The sequence below is a fragment of the Bos indicus x Bos taurus genome, chromosome 6 (assembly GCF_003369695.1).
Source record: "Bos indicus x Bos taurus breed Angus x Brahman F1 hybrid chromosome 6, Bos_hybrid_MaternalHap_v2.0, whole genome shotgun sequence".
In the NCBI taxonomy this organism is placed as follows: domain Eukaryota; kingdom Metazoa; phylum Chordata; class Mammalia; order Artiodactyla; family Bovidae; genus Bos; species Bos indicus x Bos taurus.
In genome coordinates, this window is record NC_040081.1 from 7,078,138 (window position 1) to 7,094,561 (window position 16,424).

Below are 16,424 nucleotides of genomic sequence, written 5' to 3' on the forward strand. Positions count from 1 at the left end.
GACCGCGCGCCTGTGCCGGCCACCAGGGGGCAGAGTGCCCGGGTCCGCGCCTTCTCTCGGCGGGTCGTCTCCACGAGCCAGGGCTCCGCGGAGCGCACGCCTTCCCTGCCCGGGACCGCTCCCGAACGCGGCGAGCAGGGGCGCGGCCGCGGGCCCCGCGGCGGGAGGCGGTCCGCGCGCGGGAGGGCGGGAGGGGGCAGGCGCGGGGGTTCCGGGGACGCGCAGCGCCGCCCCCGCCTCCCCTTCAGAAGCGGCGGAGCTGGGGAGCATGGACCAGACGCCGCGGCTCCGGCACCATGACGCTCCCCCACTTCGCGGTGGCTCTGATTCTCGGGGCGCTCCCTGGAGTGGTCAGCTTTGATTCGGTCCTCGGTTATCCCCTCCACCACCGCCATCACCATGCGCCCTCTCGGAGTCCCCAGGACCCTTATTACCTTACCATCCAGCGGCGGCCACAGAAGACACTGCCGCCCCCACTCCCGCGCACCCTGCACCCCGCGCCGGCGCTCCGCGCCTCGCGCGCGCACGGCCTCCGCACGCCCCGGCCGCCTCCCGGGGACTGCCCCGCCGGCGCGCCCGGGGCCAACGTGACAGACTCCGGCGCTCCTTGTCTGCGCTGGGCAGACGTGCCGCCGTTCCTCGCGCGGTCGCCCCCGGCGGGCTGGGCGCAACTGCGAGGGCAGCGCCACAACTTTTGCCGGAGTCCGGACGGCGCGGGCAGACCCTGGTGCTTCTACGGGGACGCCCGCGGCAAGGTGGACTGGGGTTACTGCGACTGCAGACGGGGTGAGTGGCCGCGGGGCGGCGGCGACCGGGGACCCGTGGGGAGCCCGGCTGGGTGGGCGAGCGCGTTGGGTGCTCCTGGAGGAGAAAGTGAGAGCGGGTGGGGTTGAGTTTGCCTCGCTCTGTGTGAAGGTGGACGGCCACGGACTTACCGTCCGAGTACCTTGGCACCGTAACTTTGAACTAGCGAGGCGGGCTTGTGTGTGGTTACCTGGGGTGACAGCCTCTCTGGAAGGTGCTGCACTCTCGGGCTTCTGGGTGAGGGCGTGGCTCCGGGCTGCGGGCTTGTCTCTGGCCACTGAGATGTGTGCGGGGGGAGGGGAAGGGGGTGTGTGTGCGCGCGCGCGCGCCCGTGGCGTGGATGTGTATTTTCTGCATCAGCTTTGCCTTGAGAATGGTACCGTATTTACGTAGAAGTGGCAAAGCAAAAGAGAATATAGTTTCTAATTACCTGTTTTGGAAAGGGAAATATTAAATCTAATATGACAATCAATTACCACCTCCCCACCCCCCACCCCCAATTTCTGCCCGCAGTTGACATGTATTTGAAAAAGTTTCTGCAAACTTTCTGGGCCAAAATGCGACTTGTCAAATGATGTTCATGTTCTGGGGCACAGCGTGGTAAATATCAGTGAGTGGGGAAGAAAGAAAGGGAAAAGATAGGAATAGTAACTATTCTAGGGAAGAAGCAACTTGATATAGTCAAGTGCTGTTTTCAAGAATGCCAGTTTTCAACTGTATACGTTATTTGTAGAAAACCGAAATTAGTTGGTAAAGAGATAAAGTTGGTAAGATGTTTCACATTAATTAATGTAAAAGTTCACATTAATAGATTTAATGTAAGTGAATCATCTGCCTTTGAACAGTACTTTTTTTGAGTTGGTGGCATTTTGTTTACTATTAGGGCTTTTTTTTTTTTTTTAATAATTGTGGGGGAAAAAAAACCTAAAGTTCTTCAAAGTTTGGATTTTTCTTAAAAAATTTTTTTTGGCAACTCTCCATCCAAGGTCTGTGGCAGGGGCTTCGTTAATTGTGATTCTGAGATATATTGTACTTTGTACCTTTTGGTGATTTGGAGGTTAAACTTTCACAGGGCCATTCTTTCTCTTCAGAAATTTTTATTTATCTGTGCCTTCAGTTGCATTAGTGCTTTGAGTTAAAGGGAAGTGATAGGAAGGTTAAGATCCATTGTCCTTCATCCTAGAGAATGAAGTCATCCCTATACTTGTTACACAGACAGAATGCCAATGTGGCTATAAAAAATTTGAGGTGATATCAAGCAGAGAGCCCTAGTGCTGTTTTACTCTTTGCTATGAAATTATTTGTAGTAAAAGCTCATGGTTAGCAGACACTGAGACTTTTTTTCATTTTTGTATTATTATATTTCATATTTCTTGTTGTGTATACATATATATGTATAAATAAGTGGAATTCAAAGTGAAAACACTGTAGTGATCTATTGTTCTCTGTTTAACATATAATTTTTAAAATTTTACATTCGAAATAGCTTGGTGGTTCATTCTCCCCACCCTCTTGTGTTGAAAAGAAATTTAAACCTAACATCAGTACAGACTCTTTGGGATACCTTTATATTGATAGCTCATTCTCACCAGACAAAACTCTAAGCACTGCATAATAGTGTGTACTTCCTGAAATAAAGTGACTGAACACAAGAGAAACAAAAGAAACCCCCCAAGATGGGAGATAAATACACCCCCTCCCCCAAAAAAAGAAACAGGAAAACAATCTGCTGGCTATGTAATAATTTAATTACTCTCACAGGCTCAGTGTGCCATTTACCCCTTACTTTCTGACTGAGCATAGTCATGCCTTAAAATGACTGACATGTTCTGAAACTATGGCTTTCTTGGTTCTACATTTCACTTAGGAGTGTAAACAAAGCTGACATGGTGTGGTGAAAAGAACATGAAATTGTGCTCTGGAAAACACTGGTGTCCACTTTGGCTCAGCCAGTAACTATATAGTGTTGGGTAGGACTCTTAACCCCTAGAGCTTTGGTTTCCTTATCTGGAGGAAGGCAGTTTTGGGATAGACTATTCAAAGGACTTTCCTAGCACTGAGCACGTACCAGAACAGCCCAGCCTCATAGTAACAGGTAGGATTTATTGAGGATTCATTCTGTGTTGGATGCTGAGCTAAGCAATTTATATATCAGTTTTCTCATTTAATTCTCATAGGAACATTATGAGATAGTGCACATTTCACTCCACAGCTCATTTTCCTCTTTAATTATGTAAACACGTAGAAAGTCTGTGTGGTCAGTTGCTCAGTTGTGTCCAACTCTTTCTGACCTCATGGACTGTAGCCCGCCAGGCTCCTCTGTTCATGGGATTCTCCAGGCAAGAACACTGACTGGAGTGGGTCGCCATTTCCTTCTCCAAGGGATCTTCCCCACGAAGGGAACGAACTCAAATTTCCTGACTCAGACGGTAAAGCGTCTGTCTACAGTGTGAGACACCTGGGTTCGATCCCTGGGTTGGGAAGATTCCCTGGAGGAGGAAATGGCAACCCACTCCAGTACTCTTACTTTGAAAATCCCATGGACGGAGGAGCTTGGTGCAGGTTACTGTCCATGGGGTCACAAAGGGTCGGGCACCACTCAGCGACTTCACTTTCTTTTCACTTTTTGCATTGCTGGTGTATTCTTTACCACTGAGCCACCTGGGAAGCCTGTAGAAAAGTCTAATGATTCTATTAGACTAGTCTAATGATTCTATTAGCTTAAAGACCAGTTTTAAAGGAAAGAGAAAGGAAACTATGTTTGGCCCAATGCACATGATTTCCAGTCTCTTATGAGTTGAAAATATCCAGGGTTTTCGTTCTCTTTTTTAAACAAAAAACAGCTTGAACAAAAGGAAAGAAGATTAATTGTAATGGAATCCCTCCTTTGAGAAATACACTGGAGGCCAGATTTCCAAGTCCCTGGTTGCGTGGAGAGAAATGAGGAAGTTGGTGCCTCCAAGGTGGAAAGTTGATTGAAGCCCAGTTGAAGGGGTGGCAGGGGAGTCTCAGATGAGCGGGGCAGGGCGTGGTCACTCCAGTGGCTCAAATGTCTGAGAACGAGGAAGATGAAGGCCTGGGCCCTGGGTGTGTGAAACTTGCAAATTAGTGATAAAAGAATCGTTGGGGGATTGGAATACCCTGAATCAGCCCTGGGAGTTAGTTCTTATAATAAGCATTAGAATCGTGGCATGGGAAGTGGGGGAGTGAGGGCGGGGGTGGGCTTATTAAAATGCAGATACCTGGGCTCTAGCCTTGAGACCCTGTTTAAGTAATCTCAGGAATCTGGCTGAGGAATGTGTGTTTCTAATGAGCAGTCAAGGTCATTTGGAAACTGAAAACTCATTGCCACAGTCAGGGAAAACCAGGGGAGGGCGTCAGAACCCACCTAAGCTGTGTAGTGGTGGGTGGTCAGGTCAGCTGAATCTGCCATTCTGTGACTTAATCCTGCTAGATTTGGGTGGTACTAATGGTAAAGAACCCTCCTGCCAATGCAGGAGACATAAGACATGCAGCTTTGATCCCTGGGTCAGGATGTCCTTGGAGGAGGGCATGGCAATCCACTCCAGTATTCTTGCCTGGAGAATCCCATGGACAGCGGAGCCTGGCGGGCTACAGACCGTAGGATCGCAAGGAGAAACAGCTTAGCATGCCTGCACACATGGCAGGCCTAGGGTAACTTTTTGTGTGTTTTTAGAAAATGGTACCACACTTTTTATTTGACCAGTGTGGGATAGCACCAACTTAGTTCACCAGAATATGATATATTAACTGAATGTGAGCCAGATTAGTTTTTACATTTCTACAGGAATAATTAACAGGCAACTGATGACCTCCAGTAACGTGCTCAGTTGTGTCTGTCTCTTGGCGACCCCATGGACTGTAGCCCACCAGGCTCCTCTGTCCATGGACTTTTTCAGGCACGAATACTTGGAGCGGGTCGCCATTTCCTCCTCCAAGGAATCGTCTAGATCCAACCCCCATCTCTTGCGTCTCCTGCATTGGCAGTCAGAGTCTTCACCACTGTGCTACCTGGGAAGCCCCAGTAATTTACAACTTCCTGACTAAAAAGAGAAATCCCTTTTCTAGTCTCAGGTTGGCCCTGGCAGGTGGGGCAGCTTGCTTGCACTGTGCTGGGAACTCTTCTCTGTTACAAGCAGCTGAATGGAACTCAACCTTAAGTGACTGATGGGTGAAATAGATAGGAGAAACAATAGTGCTCTAATATCTGAGATTTTACCAGAAGAAATGATTCATAAATCTGACTTTTTGTCATGTCCTGCTGATCTGTTCGCCCAAATCTGATTCAAACAGAGATAGTGGACTTGTGGGATAAATGATGTTGTTTACAGGCTGTGCTCTTTGAAGTCCATCTGGTGTTTGAAGTGAAGGTTAATTAAAAGTTGGCTGAAAGCTGTCCCTTTTTAAATTTTTTTTAATGCTGCATCTTGATTCTATGTAGCAGGTGCTGAAATCATTTATTAGCAATAACAGATTTGATACATTTCCTGGCTGGATTTTAGATATTGAGCTCAATTTTCTTTACAGGCTAAGGCAGATATAAAATACTTTGATTTGGAGGCATTATCAGACTCTTTACTAATGTGAAAAAAGATTTTAAGAAGAAAATTAGATAGTTACTGTTGCCTTTTATGAGTGATTATCCTGGACACACACTACACAGACAGACATAAACACACTCTCTTACTGCACATATATTTATGAAATATATATTTATTCATATATAAATATGAATATATTTATGAAGCATATATATTTATATCTATACAGTGTGTGTGTGAAGGTAACCTTTGTAAAAATAATTGGTTTTATAACTGTGAAGGCAAACCTAAATATGCAGCAATAATGTATTACTCAGAGATCCCTCTATTTGATGTATACTGTGCAGGTCCTTGGAGAAGGCAATGGCACCCCACTCCAGTACTCTTGCCTGGAAAATCCCATGGATGGAGGAGCCTAGTAGGCTGCAGTCCATGGGGTCGCTAAGAGTCAGACACGACTGAGCGACTTCACTTTCACGCATTGAAGAAGGAAATGGCAGCCCACTCCAGTGTTCTTGCCTGGAGAATCCCAGGGACGGGGAAGCCTGGTGGGCTGCCGTCTATGGGGTCGCACAGAGTTGGACACGACTGACGTGACTTAGCAGTAGCAGTGCAGGTCCTAAGGGCTTCCCAGATGGCACTAGTGGTAAAGACCCCACCTGCCAATGCAGGAGATGTAGACGTGGGTTCAATCTCTGGGTCAGGAAGATCCCCTGAGGAGGGCACGACAACCCACTCCAGTATTCTTGCCTGGAGAATCCCATGGACAGAGGAGCCTGGTGGGCTACAGTCCATAGGATCTCAAAGAGTCGGTGTGTGGTGCAGCTCCTAAGTGATAATTGCAAAGATTGTCTACAGAAGATGGAAAAATGCTCATGATAAGCTTGAAGGGAAAAGATTGACACAAAATGTATATATGTGTTTACTAACTGAAAATAAAGATGGCTGTGTAAAGTTTGGGAGAGAAAACAGATGATGATTATGAACTTGGATATGAGTGTGGCTTCGATCAGCTCACGTAGTTTTGGTGGCAAAGAATAGAAAACCCAATTCAAAATGCCTGAGGAAAGAAGGAGGTTTGTGGTTCATGTTACAGGATGTCGGGCTCCAACATAGTACATCTCTGTCTCTCTGCTACTCTCTTGATTCTATTATTTTCAAAGTGTGGCTTTTATCCTTAGACTAATGATTATTCCAGATTTCATATTGGGATAGAATAACTTGAAGAAGCAAGATGGGGCGCCCTCTTCATGTATGACCCATTGAAAGAGCAAGGAGACCTTCCCAGAACTCCTGCAGATTTCCTCCTGTATTTCACTGGTCAGACCTTCCTGGCACTCTCTGGGAAGGAAAATGCAGTTACCATGCTTTGCCGATATTAGTCAGGATTGACCTCTGAACACATGGGGAGGGAGAAGCAGGTAGTTATTCAAGAGAACCAACAGAGTCTGTCAAAAAGCGTGATTGAGGTTTGTCCTCTTGGGCTGCACACCACAAACTTGCAAGCCCTGGTACCTGCCCAGCGTCCTACGTCCATGGTTTAATGGATGCGGGGACCTTACATGTCTGCAGCCAGCTCCTGAAGCAGCATCTCACCAGGTGTGGCAGGCAGTGGGTAGGACATGTCAGTAGTCTTTGCTGTGTGTGTGTGTGTGTGTGTGTGTGTGTGTGTGTGTGTGTGTGTAGGGGGTGTGAGGTAGGAGGAATACAGGTGAGAGTTCGAGCTGGGAGGTGGAGAGGGAGGTTACCAGTTATAGAGGGAATTGACTTGGCAGGTTGGCTCCCTGGTTACCAGGGAAGCCAGCAGAGGAGCACACCTCTCGCCACCCCTTTGATAAGCTGTCATAGTGGAGATGCTCTGTTCAAAGAGTTCACACAGTCCCTAGCTGGAGTTGGTGCAGGTATGTAGGTGTTTACTGATTAGGCTCTGTGATTAAGAGGGAAGGTCAGTTACATGAGTAGGGTGTAGGTAACGCGGGGACCGATGGAGCAGAGGGATGTGCTGAGAGCAAGGGGACTCTATCTGGGATGGCCTGACCCTACAGTCCTTATACTGGTATCCTCCACTTTTTGAAAAGTTTGCTTTATGCTGCTTCACTTTTAAGAAAGACCTACATTAGTACTTGTTTTCGCTAACCAAAAGAAATCCAAAGACAATTTTCACTTTTATGAAAAATGGTGAAAATTGAAAAGTGCTTTCAGCGTCTGTTTTGCTGAGAGCCATTATAAACTCAAGGAGATAGTGGAGGACAGAGGAGCCTGGTCTGCTGCAGTCCCTGGAGTCACAGAGCTGAACAGACTTAGCAACTGAATATTAGAGAGGCGGCCCACACCCGCCTCAGCAAGAGAGAGTGCTGCCCCCAAGCGCCTTCTCCAGGAACTGCACTCAGTATATCAGCATCCAGCCGCCGCCAGTCTTTGAGCTGTCTGGGAGCATCTGTGCTTTTTCTGTTTATTTTGTGCATTTCTGAGCAAGATGTTTTCTAAGATTAGTTGCTTCTTTTTTGTTTGCTGTTGTTGTTATAAGGTGTAGGTGTTGTTTTTTCGACAAGTTGTGTCTGACTCTTGCAGCCCCATGGACTGTAGCCCGCCAGGCTCCTCTGTCCTTGGAATTTTCCAGGCAAGAATACTGAAGTAGGTTGCCATTTCCATCTCCAGGGGATCATCCCGACCCAGGGATGGAACCCATGGCTTCTGCAATGGCAGGCGAATTCTTCACTGCTGAGCCACCAGAGAAGCCCAGGAACAGAACTTACAAAGATGAATAAGAAATCACCTAAGTCCTCTGGTTAAGGAAGCCCACTCTCTGGTTGAAATGTTAAGATAATACTAGGCATCTTTTATTACCTTTCCTGTGATATGTACTCTGGGAGACAGATAAACTTACTATTAAGTGTAGTTTAATTTCATCACTTAGAGTTGTGCAATAAAATGTTAATACCCACACCATGTGTTTAAATGTGGACTGAGCTACTGAACTGAACAGTGGGTAGTTCAGACACAATTTGTAAAAATTTCTGCTCAAGTTATTTAAATGCATATATTGTCTTCTTCTTTTGCATAATATTATATAATGTTTTAAACACATGAATAATTTGTGGTGGTGTTGTTCAGTAACTCAGTCGTGTCCAACTCTTTGGGACCCCTCGGACTGCAGCATTCCAGGCTTCCCTGTCCTTCACCATCTCCTGGATGGGCTTATAAATTTATGTAAGCCCAATGTAAATGGGTAGAATTGCTTATTCAAAAGATATGCTTTCATTTTGAACCTGACAAGTTCATATTTTTCTCAGTATGAAAGGTATCTGCATGAATAATAGATGAACAATTAATATGAATAATAGATGTGGACTAATGGGGTGAGTATAGTTCAGTTGGATATTTAAGGGGATGCTGACAGGGAGGCCTGGCGTGCTGCAATTCATGGGGTTGCAAAGAGTTGGACACGACTGAGCGACTGAACTGAACTGAACTGAACTTCCTATGTTAAAAGATGATTTCATTTTGACATGGCATGATTTGAATAAAATCTATTATTTCACAATGCTAAACTGATTTCAGTTATGGGTAAGTGTAATCATTGACAAAATAGAATACCTGAATACTATCAAAAAGCTGTAGGAAAAAAAACAAAACATAAAAATTAATGTAGTCTCCTCAACTGTACTTGAAAAATTCAACTAACTATTGCTCTATTCACTTGTTTTTAGGCAATGTGATTTTTGTGTGTGTATTTTATAATTAAGACAGAAAATGATCATTTAGTATATTTTTCCAGTTTTGCCTTTGGTAGAAGGCATAAGATTATATTTAATTCATTGTCAAATACGTGTACTAAATTGTCCAATATGTAATGGACTTTTGTTCTTTTTTTTAATAGTTTATAAACTGAAATTTCTACATCACTTTCAGCTTTAAGTATACTTTTTGTCAAAGATCTGAATAATAGCTTGATGTTACTGGCATGAATTTATGATTCCACCAGAACAATAGGGCTGGCTAAAATTAATTATTTTGTGTCTCTGTGAAGTTCAGTAATAGATGAGAAAGGATTTGGGTGATAACATTAATTTTCTATTACTTATTTATCAAACTGTGACTTTTACAATTTCAGAAATATTTATTTTTAATTCTGTTCAGAATACTACTGGGATGGATCTTTGTTTTTGCTGTTTTTTCTGTCACATGAGTGCTATTGTATATCTTAAGGAATTAACTAAATAGGCATACCTTTTCATTTGGCTAATTTTGGAATGAGCTGGATTTAGAGAACAAAGATAACTGACCTGTTTGGTTCCTTTCCTGATATTTCTTTTAGGCCTTCTTGAAGTATGGACAGTGAGAAGGGAGGTTTTGCCAGCTGTCCACGGAGGGATAATGCCAGAATGGGTCTATTAGTTTGCTAGAGCTGCTGTAATGAGTACCACAAACTGAGTGGCTTAAACAAAGAAACTTGTTATTTCACAGTTCTGGGGGCTGGAAGTCCACGATCAGGGTCAGCAGAGCCATACTTCCTCTCAAGACACTAGGGAAGGATCTGGTCCAGGGCTCTCTCCTGGCTTCTGATAGTTCCTTGGCTTGTGGAAATGTAACTGCAACCTCCGGATGGCATTCTCCCTATGTGTGTCTGTCCAAATCTCTCCTTTTTATAAGATCATAGCCATACTGGACTGGAGCCCACCCTAATGACCTCATTTATCTTGATCCTCTGCAAAGACCCTATTTCCAAATAAATTCACTCATTCACAGTCACTGGAGGTCAGTGCTTCCGCATCTTTTGAGGGGAAAGAATTGAGCCCACTGCAATAGCCTTGAGAACCAATGAACCTTGTGAAGAGAAGTTTAATCTAGTTAGCTCTCTTTCTCTAGACTACCTTGTATTGAGTGAGACTGATCACATGGCAGAGGAGAACCCCTCTGGAATGTCTCTTTGTTTTAGGAATCCCTATTTTTTTTTTTTAGCTAAGTTATCCATAAAGCCAATTTCTGTAACAAAAATCTTTTATGTTCCTTTTCCTTTATAAAACTGGAGATATGTTTACATAATAAAAAATAGTAGTAAACTAAAATGACAGTGATTTCAACATTTTTAAAAAGTGTATTTGGAGGGTAATTGCTTTACAATATTGTGTTGGTTGCTGCCATACATCAACATGAATCAGCCATAGGTATATGTATGTCCCTTCTCTGTTGAACCTCCCTCCCACCTCCCACCCCATCATACCCCAAGTTCAACATTTTTGGCAGGGAATTAAGGTAACAGAATTCTGATCATCGTTGTGTATTGGCACATTTTGCCTTCAGGTGGTTGTTAATACCAAGAGGCTGGTACAACTGACAGTTTTCTTTGTTTTTTGCAATAATTCTTTAAATGAATTCTAGGGGCTCCTCCCCATGACATGCCATCATGCATTGCTTTATAGTTCCAGACTTTTTTCTATTACTGGTTTAGTCTGTAAATTAGTAATGACTACTATAGTTGATCTAAAACCGCTGAGACTTCAACTTTTCGATTACTGTTGTTAAGACTTTTTAAAAATAGGAATATTTAGAATAGAATATTTTCCATCAAATTGGCACATGAGAGACTTTAAGACCATGCAACCCTGGATTCACTGAGGTGTTGCTGAGAGACATGAGCTGAGACTCTGAGGAACATCACAAAGTGCTGGGTGGAAGTAGGAAAATATGGACCAAGGAAGACATCAATTTTTGGTAATAAGAGGCTGTGACAGTGGAGCAATATTTCCCAAAGAATCTGGTTTGGAATTTGTCTGAAGAATTTTACTGTTAGTAAGATAGTAATAGAAATGAGTTTACCAGGCTCTGGCCTTTGTGGATTGCTTTATTGTTTTATCCTCTCTTTCTCTGTTTGTTTGTTTGTTTTTTTTCGCTGAGCTAAGGGTATTTCCTCTTGTAATTGCGTACCTATAAATTTGTGCAAATGTATAGCCCTAGAAATACAGCCCATGGGACAAATCAGCCTCCACTGGAGGATTAGCCTCAAACATAGATCACCAGAAAGCCACTTCTCTGGTACTGTGTAGTATAGAGAAACTCTTAAGACTGTCTTATGGATCTGCCTGGCTAGTTTATTCCCATGTAATGCTTGGTAGATTTGTAATATTTCACCATGCTGGTGAAAGCCAACATGGCAGACTGCATAAAGTGGTACCTGAACTATTGAAAGGGACTTATTGCATACCAAGTCTTTGCTCAGGTTCGGAGGCAAGGGACTGGTAGCAAGGCAGGGAATCTGGGAGGCAGTTTGTCATGGCTCTGCAACTTCTCAGTTGATTGGCTCCATAGCTTCCTCATCCATAAATTGCTGCTGCTGCTGCTGCTGCTAGGTCACTTCAGTCGTGTCCGACTCTGTGCGACCCCATAGACGGCAGCCCACCAGGCTCCCCCGTCCCTGGGATTCTCCCCCTGGGATTCTCCGGGCAAGAACACTGGAGTGGGTTGCCATTTCCTTTTCCAATGCGTAAAAGTGAAAAGTGAAAGCTAAGTCGCTCAGTCGTGTCCGACTCTTAGCAACCCCATGGACTGCAGCCTACCGGGCTCCTCTGTCCATGGGATTTTCCAGGCAAGAGTACTGGAGTGGGGTGCATCCATAAATTAAGGGAAACCAATTACAGTTCGACCGTCTTAAGCATTCTAAGAGAGCTAAGTGAAGCAAGAACAAAGTAAAACCAAAACCAAACAAAAACTACTGCCTGTCTTAAATGTATGTAGTATGAATTGTGTGTTCATGCTTTTACTATCTTAGGCATATTATCATGCTGATATTTTTTAAAAAAATTCTTTAAAAAATTGTTAGAAGTATAAACTTCATGGAATTACATACCAGTAAGAAATACTCACTGAATTCAAGGTAGATGATTACTCAGATATTTTGGAAATTTTTATGGCATAAGGAAAGGATAAACTACATTGAGGGGCACTGCTAGGCAGGTGTGTGCTTTGGGGATGTTGGTGTTGAGAATGGATTCTGCCAGAGAATTTGCTAGTCATTGACATGCAAACTGCCTTTCCAGAATTGCAAATATTTGTATCCATTTGTTAAAGGAAAATTGGATGAGCACTCCACATTTCTTGCCATATAGCAAATACAGATAAACAAACCCAGGTTTTCACAGCATGTTTGGCGCATGTGAGAAATGATGGTAGAACTGATAGTTGACCTGGAAATTATTTCCAGTGCTGTCATTTTTGTTATAATGATGTTATGGTAACAATTACACATTATGCAGACTTTTCTCCTCCTCATTTGTAGATGCCTTAATCATTTGGATAATATGCCTGCATCATTTTTTCTTTGAAAGCTTTTTAGTGATTGGGACAATATTTTGCATTTTATTGTGATTATTTAAATGCAAAAGTAGAGTTCCAGTTTGTTTTCATTACTAGAACTTTTGTCCAACCCTTTGATATGAATAATTTGATGGTGGTGGTATTTGTAGTGGTGGTGAATTAATAAACAGATAACAGATTAAACGGTTTCCCTGGTGGCTCAGCTAGTAAAGAATCTGCCTGCAATGTGGGAGACCTGGGTTCGATCCCTGGGTTGGGATGATCCCTTTGGAGAAGGAGGCGGCTACCCACTCCAGTATTCTGGCCTGGAGAATTCCATGGACTGTATAATCATGGGGCCACAAAGAGTCGGACACAACTGAGCGACTTTCACTTTCATATTAAATATCATTTCAAATAACATGTGTTTGAGGTGAACAAATAAATTCTTTGATTTGAAAAAAATGCACGTTTTTACTGTGCATGATATTAGTATTATGTGGGACTCTATAGAAGACATTTTGTGATTATAAAAAATCATTAAAGTTCAGTTAAACTCTTTGGACATATTTCTTTAAAAATATTCTATAGTTCACACTTTTTGTTGCAGGAAGGGGGACCTCTTAAGAGTGGGCTCTTGTCTGACACTAGGAAATGAATTGTCTGAGGAGGCACATGGGCTGACAAAGCAAGAGATTTTATTGGGAAGGGGTGCGTGGGTGGAGAGCAGTAATGTAAGGGAATCCAGGAGAACTGCTTTGCCCCATGGCTCACAGTCTTGGGATCTCTGGTGATGAGATTATTTTCCGGATTGTCTCTGGACAGTCATTCTGACTCAGGTCCTTCCTGTTGGTACAAGCATTGCTCAGTCAAGATGGATTCCAGAGAGGAGGATTCTGGGAAGTTGGTAGGACATAGGGATTGGTGTTTCCTTTGGAACTTTCCCAAATTCTTCTGGTTGGTGGTGGCTTGTTGGTTTATGTTCTTTACCGGGACCTCCTGTCATAAAATAAATCATGTAGGAGGTTACTGTGGTGCCTGGCCAGGACGAGTGCTTTCAGTTGGTGTTTCCCCCTAACATTTTCTCTGAACTAGACAGGGCTTCCTCTTGCTTGGTCTGAATTAAAGAAGGGTATGACCAACCTAGATAGCATATTAAAAAGCAGAGACATTACTTTGCCAACAAACGTCCGTCTAGTCAAGGCTATGGTTTTTCCAGTGGTCACGTATGGATGTGAGAGTTGGACTATAAAGAAAGCTGAGTGTGAAAGAATTGATGCTTTTGAACTGTGGTGTTGGAGAAGACTCTTGAGAGTCCCTTGGAGTGCAAGGAGATCCAACCAGTCCATCCTAAAGGAGATCAGTCCTGGGTGTTCATTGGAAGGACTGACGCTAAAGCTGAAATGCCAATATTTTGGCCACCTCATGCAAAGAGTTGACTCCTTGGGAAGGACCCTGATGCTGAGAGGGATTGGGGGCAGGAGGAGAAGGGGATGACAGAGGATGATATGACTGGATGGCATCACCGACTCGATGGACATGAGTTTGAGTGAACTCCGGGAGTTGGTGATGGACAGAGAGGCCTGGTATGCTGTGATTCATGGGGTTGCAAAGAGTTGGACATGACTGAGCAACTGAACTGAACTGAGAACATATATGAATGAGTTTTAGATCATCTGCCGTATGAATGATGCACACCCACGTTCTCTCTTGAGTAATCAGGATTTGGCAGTGCAACTTTGCCTCCATTTGTTCTTGCCTCTTGTTTGAATTAAATGATGCTTTGTGTTTATCATGAGAGATAGGATATGTGTTTCTTAAATAGTTACATTTTTTAAGGATGATTGTGTGGAAAATAATAGTGATAGAAAACTAGGCTAATGCAAATGAAATGAATGGATGATTTAGAATCTATTATTTTTGAAAATAATTATAAAGCCATAGATTACTTTGAAATACGTGGAATGTATTTTTAGTAAAATTTAGTAAATTTTAGTAAAATTTAATTTCTTAACTTCTTTACCTATGAAATAAAGGTCATCTTCAGTGACTTTTCACAGACTTTTATGAAATTTTTAAGTTGTTGTCTGAGTTTGATTCTACCTCTGCACATGTCTCAACTGCAGGCTCAGGACTGACTCTAAAAATAAGTGCCAGTGGGAAGAGAAATGTAGTCCTTTGATGCACACTTAAAAAAAACCTGAAATATATTTGATGTATGCTATTAGGTTGGTTTCAGATGTACTGCATGGTGATTGGAATTTGCATATGTTATGAAATAATCACCACAGTAAGCCTAGTAACCACTTTGATCCACAGTTAAGGGAAAAGACTTAAAATATTATCTTCCCAGGGATGCTCTAATTTAAATTTTTGACTCTTTTAAGACTGAGAAGAATGAGTCAAATTATGGACTGTGGAGCAGCTGAGTGGGGATGCTAGGTAAAGAGAAGTGAAGTTCAAGGGCCATTCAGTTATACCACACCACTCTCTTAGGGGCAGTTTCCCTAAGCCGAACATTAGACAATATTTCTGACACTTAACACCTTTCTGAAATTTTAGACATTATCTTTAGCCTTCTCACAACTACCGGTAGAGGCTAAAAGGGGAAAAACATTTATTCTTCTTCAGTGGAAGAACAGATAGAAGGAAGATACAACAGCCAATAACAGGTAACTTATTAACAGCATTGTGTTTGTTTGTTTTTCTTTTTTAAAAATCTGTGACCTCAAAAAAAAAATCTGTGACCTCTCGTGAAGATGGAAAGTGATAATAAGTGATAAGAACTTCATATATGATGTAATCATATGTGGGATGCAGTATCAGCCATTAGTCACAGTCTTCCACTTTTTCCCTTGGGACTTCTGTTTGCCTGGGTTAAAAAAGAAAGTATCCTTAGCATTGACATCAGGATGTTAATTAAAAAAAAAAAAGCCTGCTAAATCCTCATTTAAAGAAAGAAGGACTTGCTGTGAACAGTGAAAGCCTGGCTCTCTCAGCATGTTACCCGAGGACTTGTTCAGTATGTTCAAACGGTTATGTTCTATCCAAGGATTTGGGGATTCTTTTCCATTTAGGGTCAGTGCAGCTTCGTGGTGGCAAAAGCGCCTTTGAAGGCACAGTAGAAGTATATGAGAATGGAGTCTGGGGCGTCGTTTGTAGCAGCCACTGGGATGACGCTGATGCTTCAGTCGTTTGTCACCAGCTGCAGCTGGGGTGAGTTTGTTCGTCCTTGACCGAATCTGTCTGCTGATACCTGAAGTGGGTGCTGGCCCCCTGCCGTTACCTTGGAGAGGTTACCTCCTCTTCTCCTTCCGTCATGTTCCTCACTGACTTCTCTCAGAAGACTTTTTAAGAAAGGGCCCCTAATGGAAGGAGTGAGTTCCTTTACATACAAATGCACTTCACTTGTTACTACCACTGCTGACTAGGAAATAACCTGCCAGAGATGCTCAGAGGGCTCAAACAAACCTTGTGCACACCAGGACCCAGAGACCCCACAGAGACCGAGACAGGCTGTGTTTGAGTGTCTCTTGCAGAGGTCCAGGTCAGCAGTGGCCTGCCACAGGGGCAGGGGCTCTGGGTGCAGCACCCTGGGTGTGGCATAAGCCCTCTTGGAGGAGGTCACCATTAACCCCACCATAGAGCCACCAAAACTTACACAGGACTGGGGAAACAGACTCTTGGAGGGCACAAACAGAACCTTGTGCACACCAGGAACCAGGAGAAAGGAGCAGTGACCCCACAAGAGGCTGACCCAGACTT

At 43.5% G+C, this 16,424-nt stretch overlaps 1 protein-coding gene across 1 annotated transcript in view; it reads left to right on the forward strand.

Annotated features, from left to right (window-relative positions):
* The first annotated feature begins 224 nt into the window (after positions 1 to 224).
* The window catches only part of PRSS12 (serine protease 12), a 76,386-nt gene continuing 60,186 nt past the window's right edge, over positions 225 to 16,424 (forward strand). Inside the window, exon 1 of the mRNA XM_027543735.1 lies at positions 225 to 786. Within this exon, the coding sequence (XP_027399536.1) occupies positions 297 to 786 (490 nt within the window). The 5' untranslated portion in view covers positions 225 to 296. The remainder of the gene's footprint in view (positions 787 to 16,424) is intronic.